The 23,681-nt window shown below is 43.6% G+C and overlaps 1 protein-coding gene across 1 annotated transcript in view; it reads right to left on the reverse strand.

Moving 5' to 3' along the window:
* Positions 1-1,024: 1,024 nt before the first annotated feature.
* The window catches only part of ARIH1 (ariadne RBR E3 ubiquitin protein ligase 1), a 138,195-nt gene continuing 115,538 nt past the window's right edge, over positions 1,025-23,681 (reverse strand). The window contains exons 11-14 of the mRNA XM_082256825.1: positions 21,371-21,428; positions 20,148-20,408; positions 15,946-16,058; positions 1,025-1,946 (exon numbers count right to left, since the gene is read on the reverse strand). Coding sequence (XP_082112951.1) covers positions 1,862-1,946; positions 15,946-16,058; positions 20,148-20,408; positions 21,371-21,428 — 517 coding nt within the window. The 3' untranslated portion in view covers positions 1,025-1,861. The remainder of the gene's footprint in view (positions 1,947-15,945; positions 16,059-20,147; positions 20,409-21,370; positions 21,429-23,681) is intronic.

Below are 23,681 nucleotides of genomic sequence, written 5' to 3' on the forward strand. Positions count from 1 at the left end.
AAGCCTTTTTTGCACACCATGTGCTTGGATATTGAACCCGGCTCCCAGGTGGCAGGGAATGTGAAGAGAAAATTACTCGCACTGCTCAAAATACAGATCATAGCAAGACATGGCCAGCATCCTCTGCATGAAGCCCAACATTGTTCTTTCTAATGACCTTAGCTACAGTTTCAATCAGAAGACAAAATTTTAAACTCAATTATGGTTATTTTTAAAAGGCAGTGCAGTAATGCGCAGCATTGAAAATTATTTTGTCTAGTTACATTGCCGTATCATTTTCCAAGCAGATGACCAGGTCTGAGATATATGGAGGTTCTGCTAATATTCCAACCAATTGCCAACATCCCAGCTTTGTATAAGTGCTTTTCAAATACTGCACAAAAGATAATTTTTGCCATCACAGCCACAAAACTTGCTATGATTTAAAAAAAAAAACACGTATTTTTTTTTTTTGTCTTGCTGTATCACTCTTCATGTTTCTCAAATATTTCTTCAATCCTTATTGCAAAAAAGTATGTATATTATGCTTATCTATACAACACCTCTTCAAACTTTTACAGAGCTGCAGCTTTATAAGAAGAAAAAAAAAAAAAAACCCAAACATTCCCCCCCAAACACTCCAATCATTCAATAGAGAAGTAAAAATGAATAGACTCCTAATGTAGAGCAGGTATCCATTCTTCTGTACAAAGCCTCTTTTGTGTATAAATTTCTGCTTCAGCCAACCTGGCCAAGTTCAGTGCACAAGCTGCAGCTTGAAGTCGCTCCTTGCAGTTAGAATGGCAAAAAGATGGATTGTTTTGTTGAAGCTGTGCGCTGCTGAATGTGATCAATACTCTATATGTTGTGGTCTTCTGTCTGCACAGACATTTAAAAATCCAAGTATAACACAGTTTGTCAATGTGAATGGCACTTGGTAATCTTGTATTGTGCACAGTGATTTCAGGGACTTATCATCCACTAAAAAGCTACGCTGTGTCCACTCTACAAGATCTGAGGAATAAACAGCACAACCAGAACCAGCAATCATCAAGAAAGAATAAATATTTTTTTTTTTTTCTGTTTGTACTTAAACATGATGCAAACACCGTGCGTCCCACCTCCTCCCTGCTCATGCAGATGCACTATTTACAGGTTTGAAAAATACTGCTGTCTTCTGTTCAGTTTAATCTTGTTTTGTTTTTAAAAGTCATGTACAAAGCTATTTTTTTATTTTTCTTCTATTTTTTTTTTCAAATTTTCAAAGCTGTTCAGCTCCAACCCAGGGTAAGAAAAGATGTCGGGAATAATCTGAAGACAATAGGTAAAGAGGATGGCTAAACAGTGGCAAGACAAAAGACTTGTATAACGCAGGACAGAAGAGGAGATAGGTTGAAAGGACATCTGGGAAGGAAGTGGAAGGGAGGTCTGCCTTTCTGTAGAGGGCAGTGGAAGAGAAATCAGCTTGATTATGGCAAGCCAGTTAAGAAAAAGCATTGCAAATAGCCGAGGAGCTGTACACACTTTAACACCTTAGCAATAATAGGGACCAGCATTATTTTTGTCAGACATTTTGCCAAGAAAATCAAGGCTTTGCCAGTCACTATGTGCTAGAGGGTTAAACATGCCTACATCACTGTCAAACCATTGCCTCTGCTAGCTGCTTTCCTTTTATTATCACAATATAATTTACTTAAACCAAAAAAAAAAAAAATGAATAAAAATAAACCAAAAGTCTGGCAGGAGCGCAAGAAATGAAAGCAAGAGAGGTAAAGGGGAGACGGCAAAATGTGCAGGGTCGGCCTCAGGGCGCATATTTGCATTTTAATGGGCATTGAAATCTAGTGTCAGGTGGCAACAGAGGTTGGTCTGTGGAAACGGCTCAGTCCTCAATATATTCCCACAAGTCCTTTTCATAACCTTCGTGCACATGAAGCAGCAGAACCCGCCTCCTACTCTCACAGTATCTGAAAAAAGCAAGAACAAAAAAGAGGTTAATACTGAAATACCGTTTAAAAAAAAAAAAGTCACAAAAGTAGTATAAAGGCTTTAATTGTGCATCTTGTTCTTAAAGTGCTAGTTGTCTCTTTCCATTACATTGTTATAAATCATCAAAAATGCCAAGACAGTATAAACAGCCCCCCCAAAATGGCCCTGTTTTGTATACACCCTCAAGAACATCTAACTTTCATCACAATGTTTTGGAAATGAGTGAAAACACTGGTATTAAAGTGGTTAAAACATGGATCTTGGTAATTGTGCACTAGATACAGGGCATAAATACATGTACAAATCATACACAAAGAGCTGAAGTGGTTAATGGGCAAGATAAGAGAAAGCAATGTTTACATCAGTGGTCACTGTATTTGGTCATCACGTTAACCAAACGCTACAGACTCACTCCAATTGGCTCTCTACATTTGTGCTGTGATCTGTGCAGTCTGACGAAGACTCAAATAACATCCATAAAACATCATGACGTCCTCCGCTTGTAGTGGTTATACCGGGATGATGCCTGCAGCGACACGCATCATTCTGGTAGCAGAATTTTCACCTGGCGATTCGGTTTTAGGCAGAAGTGGTGTTTATCATTAGTTATAAAGTTGAAAAATAAAAAAAAAAAAAGAAAAAAAAAAGTTTTAGATTAAAGCACCCCAGTCCCCCATGCTTATGCGTACATGCGAATGAATATGTAATTCCCACACGCATATGTAAATGGTGATCGCACCACACGAGGTATTGTCGCGAAAGTCCAAGCAAGAGCAAAAAGTCTAGTGCCAGGCCTCCTCTAACTCTAGGTAACCTGTTTTATATAAAATTTTAAAGCTTAGACCATGCATAATTGCTTAGACCATGGTAAATACCGTAGTTTGCATCCAATCATGGAATGGTGCAAATCTTTAAGCGTGACAGGTTATCTTTTTACTCAGCATAACAGTCTTTTACATTTTAACAAAAAATGGGGTATTATATTGAGTTTGTGTGCAAAAAAAAGTGTATTTTTTCTGTGCAAATACCGTGCGACAAAAAAATTGCAAAACCCATTTTATTTTATAGAGCCTTTGCTAAAAAATATATATGTTTGAGCATTCTAAGTGGTTTTCTAGCAACAAAAAAAATATATATATTTTTATGTGTGTAAGAAGTGTCAGAATTGTCCCGGTAGGCAAGAGTTTAAAGAGTAACTCCACTTTTGTTGAGGAAAAAAAAAAAAAAATAAATAAAATATTCCCCTCCGGGTGATCTATGTACAATACAAGGACTTTAACAAACTGTTGCAGATTCCTACCTTTTCTTATTCTAAATAATCCGTGTTTGTTTGCCTGTGTACATGTGGAAAGTTAATCTAATGGGAGTGGTTTCATAATTATCAATCAGCTGCTGCACTTGCCGGGCTCTAATGAGGAATGAGTCTGCATCCCTTTAGATTTCTTATTGGGAACAGCTCACCAAAAATTACCTTTTGGTTGCAGGTAGCCATATTGCATTGCATTTAACAGAAAAGGACAGCGCTGCAGATTGAAAAGGAAAGGTCATTTTTAATAATATTCACAAAATGACTTGTGTCGCAAATTGTATACGCTATATTTATTTTTGTTCCCACAATTTTGGCTGTACATCTCCTATGCATAACAGGAGTGCAGTTCATTCTGCATTCCTGTGACCCGTTTTTAGCAGACAGCAGGCTGAAGTCTGTTCTCTGCTGACGTCACAGATGTCAGTCCAGGTACCGCGTCATCACGACTAGGGTTAGACCGATATGATTTTTTCAGGGCCGATACCGATATTTTGGTCACAACATATCGGTATCGGCCGATACTTTGTACATTTAAGGGTTTGAAAAATAAAGAAAATTTTTGACACAAATCTAGTACTGAACATGTTAATTTTTGTTTAATGCTTAATGGCTGGCTTGCTGGCACCCTATGGTGGGTGGCTGGCTGGCACCCTGTGGTAGGTGGCGGGCTGGCACAGGGCCTGTGGGCGGCGGGCTGTCTGGCACCATGTCTGTGGGTGGCTGGCTGTCTGGCAAAAGGGCTGTGGGTGGCTGGCTGGTACAGGGCCTGTGGGTGGCTGGCTCGCTGGTACAGTGCCTGTGGATGTGTGGCTGGCAACGGGCTGCTGTGGGTGGGTGTATGGCTGTGATGCACTCCCGCGAGAATAGTCCTGACTCCAGACGAGGCTGTCCAAGGTGAGGGAGACGGCCTAAGAGGGCAGAATGACGTCACAAAAATATTGGCAATATCGGCCAGTTCCGGGGCCGATACCGATATATCAGGGAAAGTGCATATCGGTCTATCCCTAATCACGACCACGAAGTCAGGATCCGCCAGGTGCCTGGACAGACACCCAGCTCAGCCTCTCAGCGAGCTGCTAAGAGCCTGAGCCGGCTGCTTCCGACACCTGCACAGCCCAGTGCTCCAATGAGCGAGGAGGAGGCAGTGCAGAGAGCTGCTGACTAACAGGCAGCAGCTCTCTGCTCGGGGAGCTGACAGAAGTGGGCGATCAGCGGTGTTCGATTGCTTGGTTCTCAGTGCAGAAGTGCCAGGGGACCAATGCTGCATCCACTTAGGTAAGTATGATTGGGGGGAAAAAAGCCATACATCTCTTTTAGTTCATTTTTAATATTCGAAACAAACACGCCCATCAATATCTCTATGCTTTATTTTGTTTAGAAAATCATTTTGAAAAACACCAACTTAACGGGCCATCTTAAGAACAGATGATTCGTGTAGCATTTACTTCCTGGAATCCATCTGCCCTTAGCTCATACATGCAGGCAGGAGTGGAGTGTGTGCTTAGCTAGGAAAGCCCCTCCCTCAAGACATCTGGGATGTATGGCATCATTTGCATTGGCCTGGAAACCAGGAAGTAACTGCAGAAATGTAAACAAAGTTTAACACAAGTAAATAGGATATACTTTATTTACTAATGCTAGCAGCATAATCATTCAAAATAGTAAATGTTGATTGAAAGGGTAAAGTTCCACTTTAAAGCGGATCTTCATTGCATCTAAGCGCCATAAACCAAAAACACAATGTACTTAATTTTTAATATTTTAAAGCAAACGCCTCCATCCATATCGCCATGCTTTATTTTGTTGCAAAATCATTTGAAGAACACCCCACCAGCATTTCTGGCCTTGGCAATCTTGTGTAAGGGCAGATGATTCATGTAGCATTTACTTCTTGGAATCTATCTGCCCTCGGGTCAGGCATGTATGCAGGAAAGTGTGCTTAGCTGAGAAAACTCCCCCCCCCCCCCCCAGAAGACTCTTGGGATGTATAAAATCATCTGCCTAGGCAAGAAACCAGGTAAAGGAAGTACACAATATAATATACACTCCTATCTATTTATTAATGCTAGCAGCAGGACGATTAAAAAAATTCAATGTTGATTGAGTGAATTTCCACTTTTTCTGAAGCAGCTACTGTCCGAACAGAAAAGCCTGTCCCCCTGCCAGCAGCTGCATGGTGGGACCTTTGCTCACGAATAGGAAGCACTGAACTCTCTACATAGGTCTGACATGTCCCCTACTGAGACAGACCTGTAGGTCTGCAATCAGAAAAGCGTATTCTTCCTGCTGATTTGAAGGTTCAGGCTGTGACGCACAGTGGGAGTGCCAGATCACCACTTCCCCAAAGAAAGCCAGGGCCCCACTATGCAGGGAATGGCAGGTGACCGACTTTTCTGCTCAGGAAAGAAAATAAACTGTAAGGCCTGGTTCACTCTAGTGTGATTTCAAATGCGACTTGAATTGCACAGCATCACACGACAATGGAAATCACATTGTTCTCAATCGTGCTTGTTCACACCAATGTGACTCAGCAATTTTGGAAATGGTTCCTGTACCACATAATTGCACTGAACTATTGTGAACCCTAGCCTAAGAAAATAAACACCTTTTGTTTGATACACATTTAGCTCATTGAGAGAGGGGGGGTATGGAAGCTGCTTTACAATGGGGGTAATTCTGATGCCTGTTGCATAGAGAGGCTAGTTCTGAGGCTGCTTTACATGACATGGGGGGAAGATCTGGGGCACAGGCATGTATGAGGGGCCGCTTTCATTTGTGACAGTCGTAAAATGGAATTTTTCCATTTCTCTGATGTTTGACGGAAAGCTCCTCATCTTCATCATTGGGTTATGTTGCCCCCTACATGAGTAGGACACTAGGCAGGAAAAAAACTTGACTATGCCTATGGGCAGTCCCAGTGGGGTATACCCCCCACTCATTTATAGCCAGATTTGTTTCAGTGTCAGAAGAAAACCAACTCCATATAGGGGTGGGTGCTGTGTCTCTGTATGAACATCAGTGAAATGGATTTTACGGTAAGTCAAAAATCCCATTTTCTCCATCATTCATTGATGGACACAGCTCCTTATCTTCTTCACCGTTCGGACGTCCCAAATAAGTGTCAAACATGAGGTGGAAAAAGCAAGAAAAAAATTCCCAAGGCTAAACCATAGCCAACCAGGTAATATGGAGCTCAACCATAAACAACTGGAGCTCACCTGAAAGAACCATATACCCTTAAGGAGGACCAGGTCCTCTAAACAGCAGCCTGCAAAACCTTGAGGCCAAAAGGAAGCATCCGCAGATTCCAACACATCAACTTTGAAAAACTTTGTGAAAGTGTGCGCAGACGACCAGGTGGTCGCCTTGCAAACCTGCTTCACTAACGCCTGATAACAGAAGGCCAAGGAGGCACTAAGCGCCCGGGTAGAGTGTGCCTTAACAGGGAAAGGAGGAATACGTTGGCACCACTGTCTGAACATCTGGAAATGGTCGCAGCAGAAGCAGCCAACCCTTTGAGGTCCTTCCGTGAGTACAAATAGTGATTCTAACTTCCAAAAAGATTCCGTAGCTGCCGGATACACCCTGATTGCCCGAACCACATCCAGGTAATGCAAGGCGATTTCCTTAGGATGTTCCGGCCTGGGACACAGGGAAGGCAACACAATGTTTTATTTAAATGGTAATCAGAGACGAACTTTGGAAGGAACAGTCAGGGACGAAGTACCTCCTTATCTCTATGAACCACCAGGTAAGGTGAACGACAAGACAATGCAGCCAGCTCGACACCCTGCACGCAGAAGTAATAGCCACCAAAAAGGCCACCTTCTGGGACAACGTAAGCAAAGGAACTTCCCAAAGACTTTCTAAGGGAGGTTTCTGAAGAACTGACAGCATCGAATTGAGGTCCCACGGCGGCAATGGAGATCGTACTGGAGGAGCCAAGTGTCGAACCCCCTGGATAAAGGTACGCACCAAGGAATGTGTGGCCAATGGTCATTGAAAGAAAACCGCCAAGGCCGAAACCTGGCCCTTGATGGTACTCAAGGCCAGGCGCTACTCAACCCCACATTGGAGGAAAGTCAATGTCCAAGCCACCCAAAAGGAGCAAGGGTAAACCCCAAGAGATTCACACTACGCAATGTACGTCTTCCAAGTACGATGGTAGATCTTCCTAGAGTTAGATTTTCTAGCTTTTAACAGCTTCCGACAAACCTCTATCTTTTAGCACCTGGCTTTCAACAGTCAAGCCGTTAAAGCCAGAGACTGTAAAGCAGGATGGAAGATTGGCCCTTGGGACAGCAGATCTTCCATGAGAGGAAGTCTCCACGGAATGTCGCCGACCAGCCACCCCAGATCGGCAAGGCCAGTCTGGAGCCACTAGAATGACCGGAATCCCTATTGCCTCGATCCTGCGCAGGAGTCGTTGCAGAAGTTTTAGAGGGGGAAATGCGTAAATCAGACAATACTGACTCCAAGGAGCCACTAGGGTGTCTGTGGCATCGGCTAGAGGATCCAGAGACCGTGCCAAAAACCTCTGTACCTTCCTGTTGAGACGAGAGGCCAATAGGTCCACCTTGGGAGTACCCCACTGAAGACACAGCAGCAGATGAAGTGACAATTCCCCCCGGTCCAACACCTGTCGACTGAGGTAATCCGCTTGCCAATTTTCCACCCCTGGAATGTGTACAGCAGAGAGCTGGAACAAATCATTCTGCCCACCTTAGAATTCAGGCTACTTCCCGAGCCGCCAGGGCACTTCTTGCGCCCCTTTGGTGATTGATATAGGCCACGGCATTGTCTGATTGAATACATACCAGACACCCCTGAAGACGAATTGTCCAATGAGCCAGGCAAAGTCTGATCGCTCGTAGTTCCAGTACATTGATCGGCAGTCTGGACTCTGGCAGAGTCCAGACCCCCTGAGCACAATCTATGCCAAGAACACCTCCCCCACCCGGACAGGCTGGCATCCATGGTGACAGCTGTCCAGTACAAGGGAAGAAAGGATTTTTCCTGTCGAAGTGCCGGAGAACTAAGCCACCAGATCAGGGACCCTCTCGTACCCCGGCTCAACAGGATCAGATTGTCTTAAAAACAAAAAGAGAAGGGTGCACCGACCTAATGCATTACCACTAAAAGTGTTTATTAAAAAATTGTAAAAAGTATAGATTATACTCACAAAACAGGTGTGGGTATCACACAAATGATCAACACAAGATCTCCAAGGTAGCCAAGACACTGTGTGGTGCTGGGTAGCATGCAGTGAACCGCATGAGTCTGCTAGGGCTAGGCTGACACGTTTTGAGGGCAAACACTCTTCCTTAGAGCCAAGACGTGCTGCTAGCAGTTCTTTTTGTTGTTTTTTTAATGTGTTTTGGATACCCATGATCCTGAGGGGGCAGCAAGACCTTAAGCCATACCTACTTAAGTTCACTTGAAACATTCCCCCCCCCCCCCCATCATACGCCACTCGAGCGCAGGAGAATTGTTTTTCATATTTCTGTCCCATTTCACCAGGATCTCTTTTTGCAGAAACTGTGCAAACGAAACCGCCTCGAAGGTAGGCACCATCAGGCCCAGGGCCTGCATGCAAGGTGGGAGGGATGACCGTCTGCTAGGCAACAGAAGCTGAATTGCCCCCTGCAATTTCTGGAGTTTTTACAGAGGAAGAAACACTCTAGCTGGTCCAACCCAGATAGTCCAGGCGTGTGGACGGAACCAGAGCAGACTTCTAAAGGTTCAGAATCCAACTGAACTCTCTCAGAGTTTGCAGAGTAATCGCCTAGTTGTCCATTAGAGCAGTCGGAGACTCCACTAGCAGAAGATGATCGTCCAGATACCCCAGTACTGCGATCCCCCGCTGACCCAACAATGCCAGCACCGGGGCCAACACTTTCATGAAGATCCGAGCAGCAGAGGCAAGACCAAAGGGTAATGCCACAAACCGATAATGCTCCTTGCCCATGGCAAAGCAGAGGAATTCTATGCACTAAGATAAAAATGCCTTCTGTGTGCAGCAGTCCCCCTAATACTTACCTGTGCCCCATCTCTATCCAGCAATGTCCACGAGTGCCTCAGCTGCCCGGGACTCTCTTGATTGGCTGAGACATTGTAGCAGCGCCATTGGGTCCCACCACTGTCAAACAGTTAGCCAATCAGGAGATAGAGGGGGGCAGCTCTGTCTGAATAGATACACCGAGCAGCAGTTAGGCTCTGGTGCCCCCATAGCAGGGCGCTTGCTGTGGGGGCACTCAAAAGAATGGGGGGCCAAAAGCACCAGCCAGGGACTTGAGAAGAGGAGGATCCAGGCTGCTCTGTGCAAAACCACTGCACAGAGGTGGTAAGTATAACATGTTAGTTATTTTAATAGAAAAAAACAAAAAAGAAACGAGACTTTACAATCACTTACTTGGCGGTCTCTTGACAACTCAAAGTTTCAGCTCCCTCCATACATTTTTTATAGGATTAAGGTCTGGAGACTGGGCCACTCCATGACCTTAACCTCCCTGGCAGTATGATTGTTTCTGATTTTAGGTGCTGAAAGCGGTACCATTATTTTGCATGTAATTCTTAAGGATGAGCAGCCCAAACCAACTATTTACATATGATTTTTTTTTACTGTGCGTTCTTTAGAACATGGCAGGTATGATCAAGTTTGAAACACAAAATCATAAAAATAAAATAAATAAGTTAAAGTATATATATTTATATATTACAGTAAAATTGCAGGCAAGGGCACTGGGGGGGCAAACTACTGTCAATTTTTTTTTTTTTTTTAGTAATGTAATCCAATAGGATTACAATATATCAGTGTGTTTTACTATTTGAATTTGCCGCCGGTTCCACCCTCCTGCGATGCGACACTCGCAGGAGATGGAAGCTGGGGCACACAGCATCAGACGGAAGATCCGGCCGCCGTATGTTGCCGGAATACATCGCGGGATCCTGGGGACAAAGTAAGTAACCTCTTCCAGGATCCAACGACTTCTCCCTGGCAGTACCCAGAGTGTGGCTTTGGGTTAACACTAATGGCACTGAAATTCCACCCCGAGCCATACTCGGGAATACCGCCAAGGAGGTTAATGTGCTCTTCTTGAGCCACTCCTTTGTTGCCTTGTCGGTATGTTTTGGGCAATTGTCATGCTGGAAGACCCATCCATCACCCATCTTCAGTGTTCTGGCGGAGGAAAGGTGGTTCTCATCCAAGAATTTACAATACATGGACCGTCTATTGGCCCCTCAATGCAGCAAAGTCGGCATGTACCTTTAGTAGAGAAACAACTCCAAAGCATCATGTTTCCACCTCCGTGCTTGACAGTAAGGATGGTGTTCCTTGGGTAATAATTCACATTTTTCTTCCTCCAAACAAGGTGAGTCAAGGTAATGCCAAAAAGCACAATTTTGGACTCATCTGACCACAGCACTTTCTCCTAATCCCTCTCTGAATCCTTCAGATGTTTGTTGGCATGACTGTACATGTGTCTTCTTGAGGAAGGGGACTCCTTGTGTTTGGAGGAAGAAAAATGCTGACTAGGACCCTAAGAACACTATACCTACAGTCAAGTACGGAAGTGGCATTAAGTAATTTGTTGCATTAAGGGGCCAATGGACGGGCCATGTATTGTAAACTCTTGGATGAGAACCTTCTTTCCTCAGCCAGAACACTGAAGATGGGTCTTTCGCCATGACAATGACTCAAAAAACATACAGCCAAGGCAATGAAGGACTTCTGTGCTTGCCACCAAGAGTTTCTTCACCAAGTACCAAGTCATGTTTTGCTTGGGGATCAAATTTTATTTTTTTTTACTCACTGAACTGCAACACAATTTATAACATTTGCAGCATGTTTTTTTTTCTTGATTTTTGTTTGATATTCTGTCTCTATCACTTAAAAATTATATTATAGACCCTTCATTTCTTTGTGGGCAAACTAACAAAATCTGCAGGAGATCAAATAATGGATTTTAAGGCAAGTACAAAAATCCCATTTCTCGGAGTTCGACGGACACAGCACTCCATAAATCATAATTAGTGGGTTATATTGCCTCCACCAGGAGTAGGACTAGGCAGAACAAAAACACACCTGGCGATGCCCATGGGCCGTCCTTAGCTGTTATAACACCCTCTCTGCTCTAGGTAATCAGTTTTGTAGCAAGCGGTATTGGAAGTATCAGAACTCCATAGAGGGGTGGGTGCTGGGTGTCCATCGAACTCAGAGAAATGGATTTTACGGTAAGTACAAAAATCCCATTTTCTTTCTTTCACCGGACATGGCGCTACAATGATCATAACTAGTGGGAAGTCCAAAAGCAGTGGCAAAATAAAAATGATGGGTGGGGAAAATAACCCAAGGCTAAACATAAGAAGCCTTAACTGGGTCACAGGAGCCACATCTGAAAAATAAAGGTTTAAAAAAAAAAAAAAAACACTCCTCAAGAGAGAACAGCCCCTCTTAAACAGCAGCCTGCAACACTCTGCAGCCAACAGAAGCATCCACAGATGCCAAAGTATCTACCTTATGGAATTTTGTAAAGGTATGCATGGACGACCTGGCTGCTTTGCAAACTTGCGATATTGAAGCATGATGACGGAAGGCCCAAGAAGCACTCAGCGCCCGAGTAGAATGCGCTGTGACAGGGAAAGGTGGAACCTGACCTTTAATGGAATAGGCCATGTCTGTCTGATCCATCTAGAGATGGTAGCCGAAGAGTCAGCCAGCCCTTTTTTTGGTCTATCCATAACCACACAAAGCAAGTCTGACCTCCAAAAGGTCTCAGTAGCTGACAGATAAACCCCAATCGCACAAACCACATCCAAGGTATGCAAAGCAAATTCCTTGGGATGAGTTGGCTTGGGACACAAGGAAGGCAACACAATGTCCTCATTCAAATGGAAGTCAGAGGCAACTTTGGGCAAGAATGATGGACAGGGACGAAGTACCACTTTATCCCTATGGACAACCAAATGGGGACTGCGAGAGGATAATGCAGCCAGTTTCGATACCCTGCGGGCCGAGGTAATAGTCACCAAGAATGTCGCCTTCTGGGATAACATAGGCAAGGGAATCTCCTGAATATTCTCAAATGGAGGATTCTGGAGAACCAAGAGCACTAAAATGTAAATCCTATGGCGGCAAGAGAGACCGTACAGGTGGTGGGGCCACATGTCAACCCCCCTGAATGAAGGTACGAACTAAAGAGTGCGTTGGCTAGGGGTCGCTGAAAGAAGATTGACAAGGTAGACACCTGGCCCTTGATGGTACTCAAGGCCAACTTCTGATTATCGCCCTGTTGAAGAAAGGTTAAGATACGAGCCACAGAAAAGGATCGAGGATGAGTGCCAATCGACTCACACCAAGAAATGTACCCTTTCCACGTACGTGGTATATCTTGCTGGAAGACTTCTCCCTCGCCTTCACCATAGTAGAGATCACTGATCCGGACAGACCTCTATCCCTCAGTACCTGGCTTTCAATAGCTAAGCCATCAAAACCAGCGACTGTAAAGCAGGATGGTAGATCAGTCCTTGGGACAACTGGTCTTCTCTGAAAGGACGCCCCAGAGGGATGTTTACATCCACCAGGATGATTGGAAGATCCTTGCTCTTGATTCCTCGCAGGAACTGTGGCAGAAGCCTTAGCCAAGGATGATACTGGCCATACCGTAGCCCTTGGACGCCTGCGGCGTCTTTCAGAGGACCCGGTGACCTTGTTACGAATGTCGGTATCCTCCTGTGGAGCCGAACCCGCTAAAGGAACTTCATGTAAGACTGTGGAAACAGAACTGTCTTGAAGGTGGATACCAACAGACTCAGAACCTGTATGCAAAATGGGAGAGAGAATTATCTGTGTGACAGCAGCCGGTGAGTCACGGCCTGTGGTCCCTGAAGTTTGTGCAAAGGAAGGACCACCCTGGTCAGAAAAAGAATCAGACCTAGGTAAATCAATTCCCTGGACAGGGATAGGGAGGAACCTTCGGTAGTTTGGACATCACCTGAACGTTTGCAGGAATTAAAGCCGCACAAGAAAACTCAGGACCTAAAAAAAACATGAAGTGTACAAGCTTTGTCCCCATTTCTGCGTACCCCCCCCCCCCCCCCCCAAAAAAAACACTTTGCGGATTTCTTTGACGCTTAAGGAAGTGTACGGAGCCGGAAACCAGTGAAGATGTCCCCCCCACCCCAATAATGGGTGAGGGCAGACCTTCATGCTAAAGGAGTTTTGTCTGCTGGTCTGGGGAAGCTAGCTATAGGCTTGCAAGACCAAGGTTGCTTGGAACCTCCCGGGGAAGATTTAAAAGATCTGTTTCCCCTATTCTCCATCCCAGAAGAAAGAATTTTCTATGGGCTCAGGAGGGGGGTCCCCATCTGCGGCAAGGCTCCTTTCTTTTTCTTAACTGTGGCAGGAAGGTTCTCTTCCCTCCCGTGATACCCTTAATGTCGTCATCCAGGGTAGCACCAAACAAGCCATCGCCCTGAAAGGGCAAATCAATGAGAGCTTTCTTAGAGGCTTGGTCTGCAGACCAATTCTTAAGCCACACAGCACGTGCCTAATCACCACCTCTGCCGAACCAGCTATATTAAACATGCTGCGTGCCACAGCCTCCACTTTCTTGTTACCCGGGTCCTTAAAGGACGGGGATTCCTCTACTGGGATCATGGCTGCTTTATTCAATCTGGAAACAGGAGGGTCCACCATTGGTGGACTAGTCCACTTTTTTTAAAAGTGACTCCCTAAAAGGGTAATGTACAGCAAAACATTTGGAGGACCACAAAGGGTAATTTTGGTTGTTCACATTCCTTACAGGAAAATCTGTCAAAATAAGGCACATAAGGAAATCCCTTTGGAGTATGATGCAACTTAAGCGTACCAAACGACACAGCCACATCCTCCATCTATAAAGTCTCACGCACTGCAGTAATTAGTGCATCTACCTGCGCGACAATGGAGGAATCATCCTCACTGTCGGGTGGATCAGGGGGTGTGATATTAAGGCCCCCTGGATGGGCCCCGTCCAAGGCGGCATCTTGGTCAGAATCAGATGAGACAGACTGAGCAGGGGAAGACGGGGATGCTTCCTCCTGGGCCTTTGCCCACACGCCACTTCCACCCGGGACACTAAGGACTGCAGGATCGCGGTCAGTGCAACCATGGGAAGCTGGGGTTCCGAGGGACCTGCCACCTCCAAGAGAGGGTCAGTGGGGGAGATGTGACCCTGAGGCTCCATAAGGAAAGGAACACCTTGCAGTACATAAGGTATCTTTTTGGCACCACTCAAAGGATCCCCTCAAGGCTCAGGGTACCTATCAGCAGAGAGAGAGATAACAGGGACCCCCAAAGACTCACCCTACCGACCAAGGGAGCGCTGAGAATCCAGCATCATTATGGATGCTATTCCCTGTTCATATGTCCCAGGCACAGGAAGAGGAAACTACAGAGGAAGTGGAGGAGCTTCTGCATTTCCACGAGGCTTTAGTTGTCTGAAGCATCTCCCAGACTAAGGGAAAAAAGTCCCGTGACATCATTCGGCTACACAAACATGGCTGTCAAACGGAGACCAGCCAGACTAAGGGAAAATAACCTCCATCAGGTACAAACACTGAAGCATACTGCCAGGATCTTTCCTGCACCCTCTGCATTGTTGCAAGGGGACCTCCCACTGAAGGTAGGACACACGTTTAGGGGGGACTCTGCTATGCACTCTGCACCTGTCTCTGCACTGGGAACCCCCTGCACTATACCCACACTGCAAACAGCAGGGCATGCACATAGGAGTCTCCTACACTGGGACCCCTCCAGACTATCAGGGCAGGACACACTATCCTAGGACCCTTACAGAGTGGGAATAGCGGGGGGAGATCCCAGGGGTCTCTGTTGCATTCTCTGCCCTGGGACCCCCACCAGACTCTAGGTCCAGATAAGAGGGAATGGGAGTGGGGGAAGCCCAGGTCCGACCGTCACTGGAGGTTACCAGCATCCACCCCTAAGAAAACCATCAAAGGGGGAGAGGGGGGACTGTACTTACCCTGCCATGGTGCGGGTAGCACTCCAGACAGAACTCCTCGCCACCAAAGTAGGGGAGTTGTCCGCCAAGGGACCGCTGCGACTCAGACCCAAGCCCGTTTGTATGCGACCCTGCGAGACTTAACTCGTGGGCCAGCCTCTGTCCACGAGGCTATGTCGCGGCCGACCTAGCGTGTAGCTGCGGTCTGTACACGCTCACTGGCTGAGCTGGGGGGGGGGGGGGGGCCACTGGATCTAGATTATTCAGCCGTCACCCAGCCCGGCAGTTGAATGTAGATCTCCCAAGAGAAAACAAAAAAGATGTAAGGAAGGGGAAAATTGCTAGGACCAAGATCCCAGTCGGGAGCCTAGGTCCTTACTCCTGACTAAATAGATTAAAACTGATTGCCTGCGACAAAGTACTTAATGCCACTTTGGTACTTAACTGTAGGTATAGTGTTGAGTGATGTGTCCGTCGATGAACAAAAGCAAAAATGATTTTCCCCACTGTATGTGCTTGAACTGAATTTATAAAACATTAAGAAGCGCGGTTACTTTAGCTTTATTGTTCAGCTGTTGATACGCTTTACAATGAGCAGCTTCTTTATTTTATTTTTGAGTGTAGATAATCATCAATTCACATTTAATAGCACATCCAGATTACCTGTACTTGTCTTGTACTTTCTGCTTTATGTCTTGAAGGGAATCCTGGGAAATATCCCTCTCCAAATATCCAGACAGGACTTCTGTCGCATTCTCTAAGTCAGCTTGATTATTCTACATTAAAAAAAAAAAGTTTAACAAAATAAACCAACTATCATACATTTTATTATTTCTAAATCTAGGAAAACTGTACATAAGGATGAACAAAAATAATGTGTTTTTAACATTGACACGTTATTAACCACTTGTCGACCAGCCGCAGCACATATACTGCGGCAGGTCTGCTTTATTGCACAAAACTACGTACCTGTACAGCGTTTCGCGCAATAGCCAGTGGGGGCGTGCGCTGATTGGCCAGAGGGGGAGCCAATCAGCGGGTCCGGAGGATGCGATCTCTATGTTCATCCAGTGGGTCCATCCCCCACACAGTGAGTAAACACCCCCTAGGAACACACATAACCCTTTGATCTGTGACAAAACGGCTGTCTGCCTTGTTTACATAGGCATACCGGTGTTCTGTGTATATTGGGGAGCGATCGCGGGTGGACATCGCATCCTCCGGACCCACTGATTGGCTCGCCCTCTGGCCAAACAGCGCGCACGCCCCCACTGGCTATTGCACGAAATGACGTACAGGTACATCATTTTGCGCAATAGAGGTGACCTGACGCAGTATATGTGCGGTGGCTGGTCGATAAGTGGTTAACGCGTAAAACCCCTTTCCCTGCCCATGTCATTATTACAGTAACCGTGTATATTTTTAGAACTGATTACTGTAGCAATGTCGCTGGTCCCCTCAAAAGTGTCAGGTGTCCGTTCTGTCCTCCGCAATGTTGCAGTCCCGCTAAAAATCGCTGATTGCCACCATTACTAGTAAGAAAATAAATACAAATGCCATAAATCTATCCCCTAGTTTGAAGACACGATAACTTTTGCGCAAACCAATTAATATACACTTATTGGGATGTTTACCAAAAATATGTAGCAGAATACATATTGGCCTACAATGATGAAAAAATTTGATTTTTACATTTTTTTTTTTTATTGGCTGCGTTTTATAGCAGAAAGTAAAATTTATATATATATATATATATATATATATATATATATATATATATATATATATATATATATATATATATATATATATATATATATATATATATATATATATATATTTTTTTTTTTTTTTTTTTTGTTATAGAATTGTTGCTCTTTGTTTATAGCGCAAAAAAAAAAAAAAAAAAAAAAAAAAAATCGCAGAGGTGATCAAATACCCCCAAAAGAAAGCTCTATTTGTGGGAAAGAGGACATAAATTTTATTTGGTACAACGTCGCATGACCGTGCAATTGTCAGTTAAAGTAACAGTGTCGTATTGCAAAAAAATGGCCTGTTCATTAATGGGGTAAAACCATCTGGTCCAAAAGTGGTTAACATGTTAAGTCCCAAGTCCAGGAGTACCTGAAATTAACCCTTGCAGTGGGCTTCCACCATGCACTGCAATGATTTAATGTTCATTAGTTCCAGGGAGGTGGAGCACAAGATGTCACTTATCTGTCTGCCCACTTTAGTGCTCTCCTCTGCCCGAATCTCCAGGTTTTGAAGAGTGACTTGACATAATTACCCCTAAATGTATGTTGAGGAGGCTGGAGTGTGACCATGGCTAGTTACAGCTTACAGAGACAGTTGTGGGGAACAGGGTGAGGAATAGGGTGTTTATTTCTCCTTATTCCACTATCCCTAGGCATGAAAACTTTTGCAGTACCAGGGGCCCAAACGCAAGGATACTTTTTCTGATATTCTGGGGGTTGGGCTTTAAGGGTGCCCTTACATAGGTATATAGATAGGTTGTCTTTATGCAGAAACTTGCATGCCAAATTTATTAGTCTTTTATATTTAATTATGAATGTTATATATATCTGAAAAAAAAAGGATGCTAATATAAAATAAAGAGTTTAAAAAGACTCTGTTGGGGATGAAGAAATTCATTATACCTAAGAAATTCCAGCAGACTTGCTTTGTTTTTGCCGTGCATAGTGGTAAAGCAGGTTAAAGCAGAACTCCAGGTGGAGTGTTTTTTTTTTCTTTATTTCATGTGTGTACATAAAAGTTCTTTCCTGAGGTGTATTCCATTGCCAGGCAGCTGGTGTGCTTCGATTTTTACACTTAAACATCATTTCTACAGTCCAAGGCCATTGCTACACCCACCCACCACCTAGACGCCACATTGGGATACCACCATTACATTTTTGTCAAATAGATCAATTAGTACCCAAGTAAACCTATCTAAAGTTCCAGCACCAATCAATCTACTACTTTAAGTGTGACCTTAAAAAGAACTGCTTGTGTCTAGGCTGGATAATACTACTTTTGCTGTAGTTCAGGTCCCTGGATGACAACACGTGGGTGACAGAATACAGGGCATTCCGTGAATTGGCAAAGGGAAGGAGGGGCATACAAGCGACACTAGTGTAAGTAGCTCTCATGGAGGCAACTGGCCCAAACAACAACAGGAGTAAACAAAAGATTTTATTTTTAAGGACACAGCTATCTGGCAATGGAAAACTTCTTCAGGAGGGGTAAGTTTTGTATACACACCTGAAATTCTGAAAGAGAAAAAAAATGCGGCCTATAATTCCGCTTTATTACCACAGCAGATTTAAACTAAGCATATGATGTAAATTGCTCAAACAAAGGGGGCTCCACTTTGTATTTAAATGCTGAGTTTTGCCCCATCCCTTATTGCTCATAGTAAGCACAGGCTCACACTACTGCACTGTAATACCACGTGTTGTGTTAGTGCAGTCTATTTAAAAGTGTCCATGCTACTTTTTATAATGTGGTGCACTACAATTCACTCAATTGTAAAAAAAACACCCCAATGCACCTTGCCAAGGGACGCGTGTCCCTTGGGAGTGCACCACTGCGTTATTATGCACTGTGGTGCGCTGCCATCCACGTCCCTTGGCAAGGTGCACAATGAAAGCAAAGAGTAACACATTACTGCAGAGCAATAGTGGGAAGTCCCATTAAGGTTCTGGTGTGATATTTAATGGCACTCAGTGTCATAACGTGCATGTCCACACATATGCACTAGCAATGTGGGCTGTGAAGTATTTTTTGCATGTGCTACAGTGGGCTTTCTGCAAGGTTTGTGGTGTACAGTATTTTTAGGTTTCTCTTTCACTGAAGCACACTGGAATGAGGTACAATGTGCTGCAGAGCGATAAAATGTCACTTGCCTTGTTTTTTGCAGCACACACCAACACAGCGCATTGGTGTAAATGGTGGCAATACAGGCTTTTGGATTTGTCCATGCATTAGTACTGTATTTACTAATGTCAAATACATGTGGTATGAACAGGCACTTAGATTATCACAAACATTTGTGCTGTAGGCTGGCATCATGCAAAAGATTATCCCTGTTGGCAGTATTAGCAAAGGTGAGGTCAGTTAATAAAAGATGGCACTGACTTCAGAGGATAGGAAAGTAATAGGAAAGTACAGTGCATGAAACAATTTATTAATTGTAGGAATAAATGATTCTGCATTTCCACCCAGGGGGAGTACGCTGCCCTACAAGGCAGAGCTCCATTCTCCCAGGGGGAATGTGATGGATTTAGTGTCCCTGCTAAAATCCATCACTTCCCTTAGTAAAAGCAGCACAGTTTACACAAAAACACTGGCTAGGCACACAGTTAACCCTTTGATTGCTTTATAGCAGAAAGTAAAATATATTATATATATATATATATATATATATATATATATATATATATATATATATATATATATATATATATACCCCCCAAAATGATCAGGCTTTTTTTGTTTGTAGCGCAAAAAATAAACGTATCGGTGATCAATATATCAAAAGAAAGCTCTATTTGTGGGACCAAAATTACAAATTTTATTTGGGTACAGCATTGCATGACTGTGCAATTGTCAGTTAAAGTAATTCAGTGCAGTGTAGCACAAAAAAAAAAAAATAGCCTGGCCAGAAAGGGGGGGGGGGGGGGGTATATCTCATCCAACATTGCACACAATCACAGATGTCAGAATCTAAGAAAGAAACAAACAAGTGAAAGTCAAGTCACAATTTAAGAATTTATATTTCCGCACGTGACCTGCATAAGAAAATTAGAGCAAACTACTTGATAATATTTCTTACAACTGGTTTGTTAAATAGGACTACTGCTTACCTCAAAGATAATTGACTGGTTGTTCTTCTTGAGGTAGAATGCAAAGACATAAGTATACATGAGTGTGGAGCGGCACTGGCACAACACATCCACTGCCTTTTTAAGAAACTGCACTTCAATCCATGACATGTTGTGCTGCTGCATCTCTTCCATTTTCTGTTTGACTTGGGCATACAGCTTGTGCTCAAATCGCAGGCTCTGCATGTGGTTCATGTAGCGATTGCAGTAGAATAAGTATCTCTGTAACGCTGCTCTGGAACGCTGCACACGGTAGAAAAAGGGAACAAGTGATCACTGCAGAAAAATCTATGCAAAATTGGGCAAGAGTTTGATCTGTAAATTGTTTTCATTCTTACAAAGTGTACCAGTGGACATATACAGTATGTGGCCAATAGTTTTGAGAATGATAAATATTAATTTTCACAAAGTCTGCTGACTAAGTTTTTATGATTGCAATTTGCATATACGCCAGAATGTTATTATATGAATTGCAATTGCAAAGTCGCTCTTCGCCATGAAAATAAACTTCAGCCCATAAACAATTCCACTGCATTTGTGAAGGCGGCTTCAGGGCGCCCAAGAAAGTCTAGCAAGCGCCAGTATCGTCTCCTACAGTTGATTCAGTTGCAGGATCGGGGCTCAGGAATGGCACCAGGCAGAGGGCATCTGGAGACCTGGTGTCAGGAAGGGCGGAAGGACTGATATTCTGCAAAGGGTACAGGGTTCGGACTTCAGAGAACTGGGGTAAAGTAGTGTTCTCTGATAAATCCACTTTTCGATTTGCGGCATCCGGAAAAAAACCTTGTCCGGAGAAGAAAAGGTGAGCGCTACTATCAGTCCTGTGTCATGCCAACAGTAAAGCATCCTAAAACCATTTGTTTGAGAAGATTGCTTCTCAGCCAAGGGAGTGGGCTCACTCACAATTTTGCCTAAGAACGCAGCCATGAATAAAGAATGGTACAAAAACATCCTCAGAAAGCAACTTCTCCTAACCATCCATAAACAGTTTGGTGAAGAACAATGTCTTTTCTAGCATAATGCTCCGCCTTACCATAAGGCAAAAGTAACAACTAAGTGACTTGGGGAACAAAACATTGACATTTTGGGTTCTTGGCAAGGAAACTCCCCAGACCTTAATCCCATTATTTGGCATACTTTTTTCATCCAAGGCAAGAATATGAAGTGTCAACAAACAGCACATCTAGCACTTTGTATATATTCACCTCTTGTGCATCTCGAGCAGCCTTTGCATCATCCTCATTGTAGCGATTACAGTTATACCTGTAATTGAAAAAAGTACATGGTGCTATACTGAATATATTTGTTAAAGTGTAAACAAACGCTAAAAACTTAACTTATCACCTCACTTTTGGTCTACGAATTATATCATTAAAGTGTTTTGTTCCATCTGTTACATGCAAAAAATACCTGTTAGTTCTGCCATACATCCTAACTTCTTTGGCACAAGGATGTATTAGAGAGATGGGAAGGAGGAGTGGGGTAAGGGCTAATGAAACCGCATCAAATGTCAGTAGCCAAAGAGTCCATATGCAACACTTTAAACGCTTCTACAGGTTATCAGTTTAGGAAGGATTTTCCGGCACATAAATTTTTCTTAGAAAAAATTTCAATTTTATTCAAATAACATAACACAGAGAGCAAACACACAAAACATAAAACAAAACAGAAACAAAATTGTTGATTAAAAAGTTGACTGGAGCCAAAATGGGTTATCCAGTCAGGAATAGATAACATACAGCAGTTCTATTTGATGTGGTCATACATATATTCATATTCTTAGTCACTTGACGCGACTACATGTACATATTTGTATACTTAGAAGCATGATGACAGAAATTAGTAGTATGCTTGATCAGGTTGCTCTACATGTTTCGCCTCATAAAGAGGCTTCGTCTGGAGCCTGCTTGTGATCAAAGAAAAAGGTTCTGTGAAATTGATCTGCAGGATAACTGTCACCGCAGACAAATGGTAATGAATAACGAAGGGACAATCATGGATAGGTACAGAACTCGGTATATATATAGAGAGATGATTAGCCCAGGGGTAGTAGAGCCTGGGGGCCACCAAACAAATTGTACTATGGAAGCATCTCTCCATATATCACATGGAGGAAGGCCATGTGGGTATGCCACCAGGTGTTAGTATATCACAGTCCTTGCAATGGTTCTGTCCTATAGTTCCATGAAGTCTCCTCCGGATGGGGAACCTCATGGCGGCGGTTCCCCATCCGGAGGAGACTTCATGGAACTATAGGACAGAACCATTGCAAGGACTGTGATATACTAACACCTGGTGCCATACCCACATGGCCTTCCTCCATGTGATATATGGAGAGATGCTTCCATAGTACAATTTGTTTGGTGGCCCCCAGGCTCTACTACCCCTGGGCTAATCATCTCTCTATATATATACACCGAGTTCTGTACCTATCCATGATTGTCCCTTCGTTATTCATTACCATTTGTCTGCGGTGACAGTTATCCTGCAGATCAATTTCACAGAACCTTTTTCTTTGATCACAAGCAGGCTCCAGACGAAGCCTCTTTATGAGGCGAAACATGTAGAGCAACCTGATCAAGCATACTACTAATTTCTGTCATCATGCTTCTAAGTATACAAATATGTACATGTAGTCGCGTCAAGTGACTAAGAATATGAATATATGTATGACCACATCAAATAGAACTGCTGTATGTTATCTATTCCTGACTGGATAACCCATTTTGGCTCCAGTCAACTTTTTAATCAACAATTTTGTTTCTGTTTTGTTTTATGTTTTGTGTGTTTGCTCTCTGTGTTATGTTATTTGAATAAAATTGAAATTTTTTCTAAGAAAAATTTATGTGCCGGAAAATCCTTCCTTCCCAACCTCTCAATAAATTCTATGTAACAATTTGAGGATTGGCACCTTTAATAGTAACTTAAATGCTCAGATGGCTGCTATCTGACGGCATTATTATCAAACAATAGGTTATCAGTTTAGAGATAAAGTTAATTATGATGTTAAAATGATTGCTTTCACTTGGCGTGTGGCAATTTGCAACATGGGTAGCACAATTGTAGATTTTGTACAGTCTCCCAAATGCATGCATTTACGTTTGTAAGTGCATGCAACGTGGGTGTTGGGGCTCAACATTTTTCTTTAACTGAACTTTTGCTATCACGTAGGGGACAGTCCCCTGTGCGATAGCATATTTTTAGTGACAGGTTCTTTTTAGCGAGACCTGCAATGTCTCCTCTGCACGCCACCAAAGCTAAATCAAGCACAGATTGTGCTCCATCAGTGGCCAGGGAAAGTGACAGACAAAACCGGAAGTGATATAATCCACGTCACTTTCAGGTCCTTACTAGCTATAGGAGATCAGCAAAGACGCTAATGCTCCTCCCACATTCTCAGTTTAGCAAACAGGCCAAAGTGGAAAGATGACTAATGAAGGAAGGGAGCAGTGCCCTTCAATGGACTCCTAGGGGCACATAAAAGCAGTTCAAACTAAGGACCGAGTGCCACAAACA

The sequence above is a fragment of the Pelophylax lessonae genome (assembly GCF_965119305.1).
Source record: "Pelophylax lessonae genome assembly, chromosome: 4".
In the NCBI taxonomy this organism is placed as follows: Eukaryota; Metazoa; Chordata; class Amphibia; order Anura; family Ranidae; genus Pelophylax; species Pelophylax lessonae.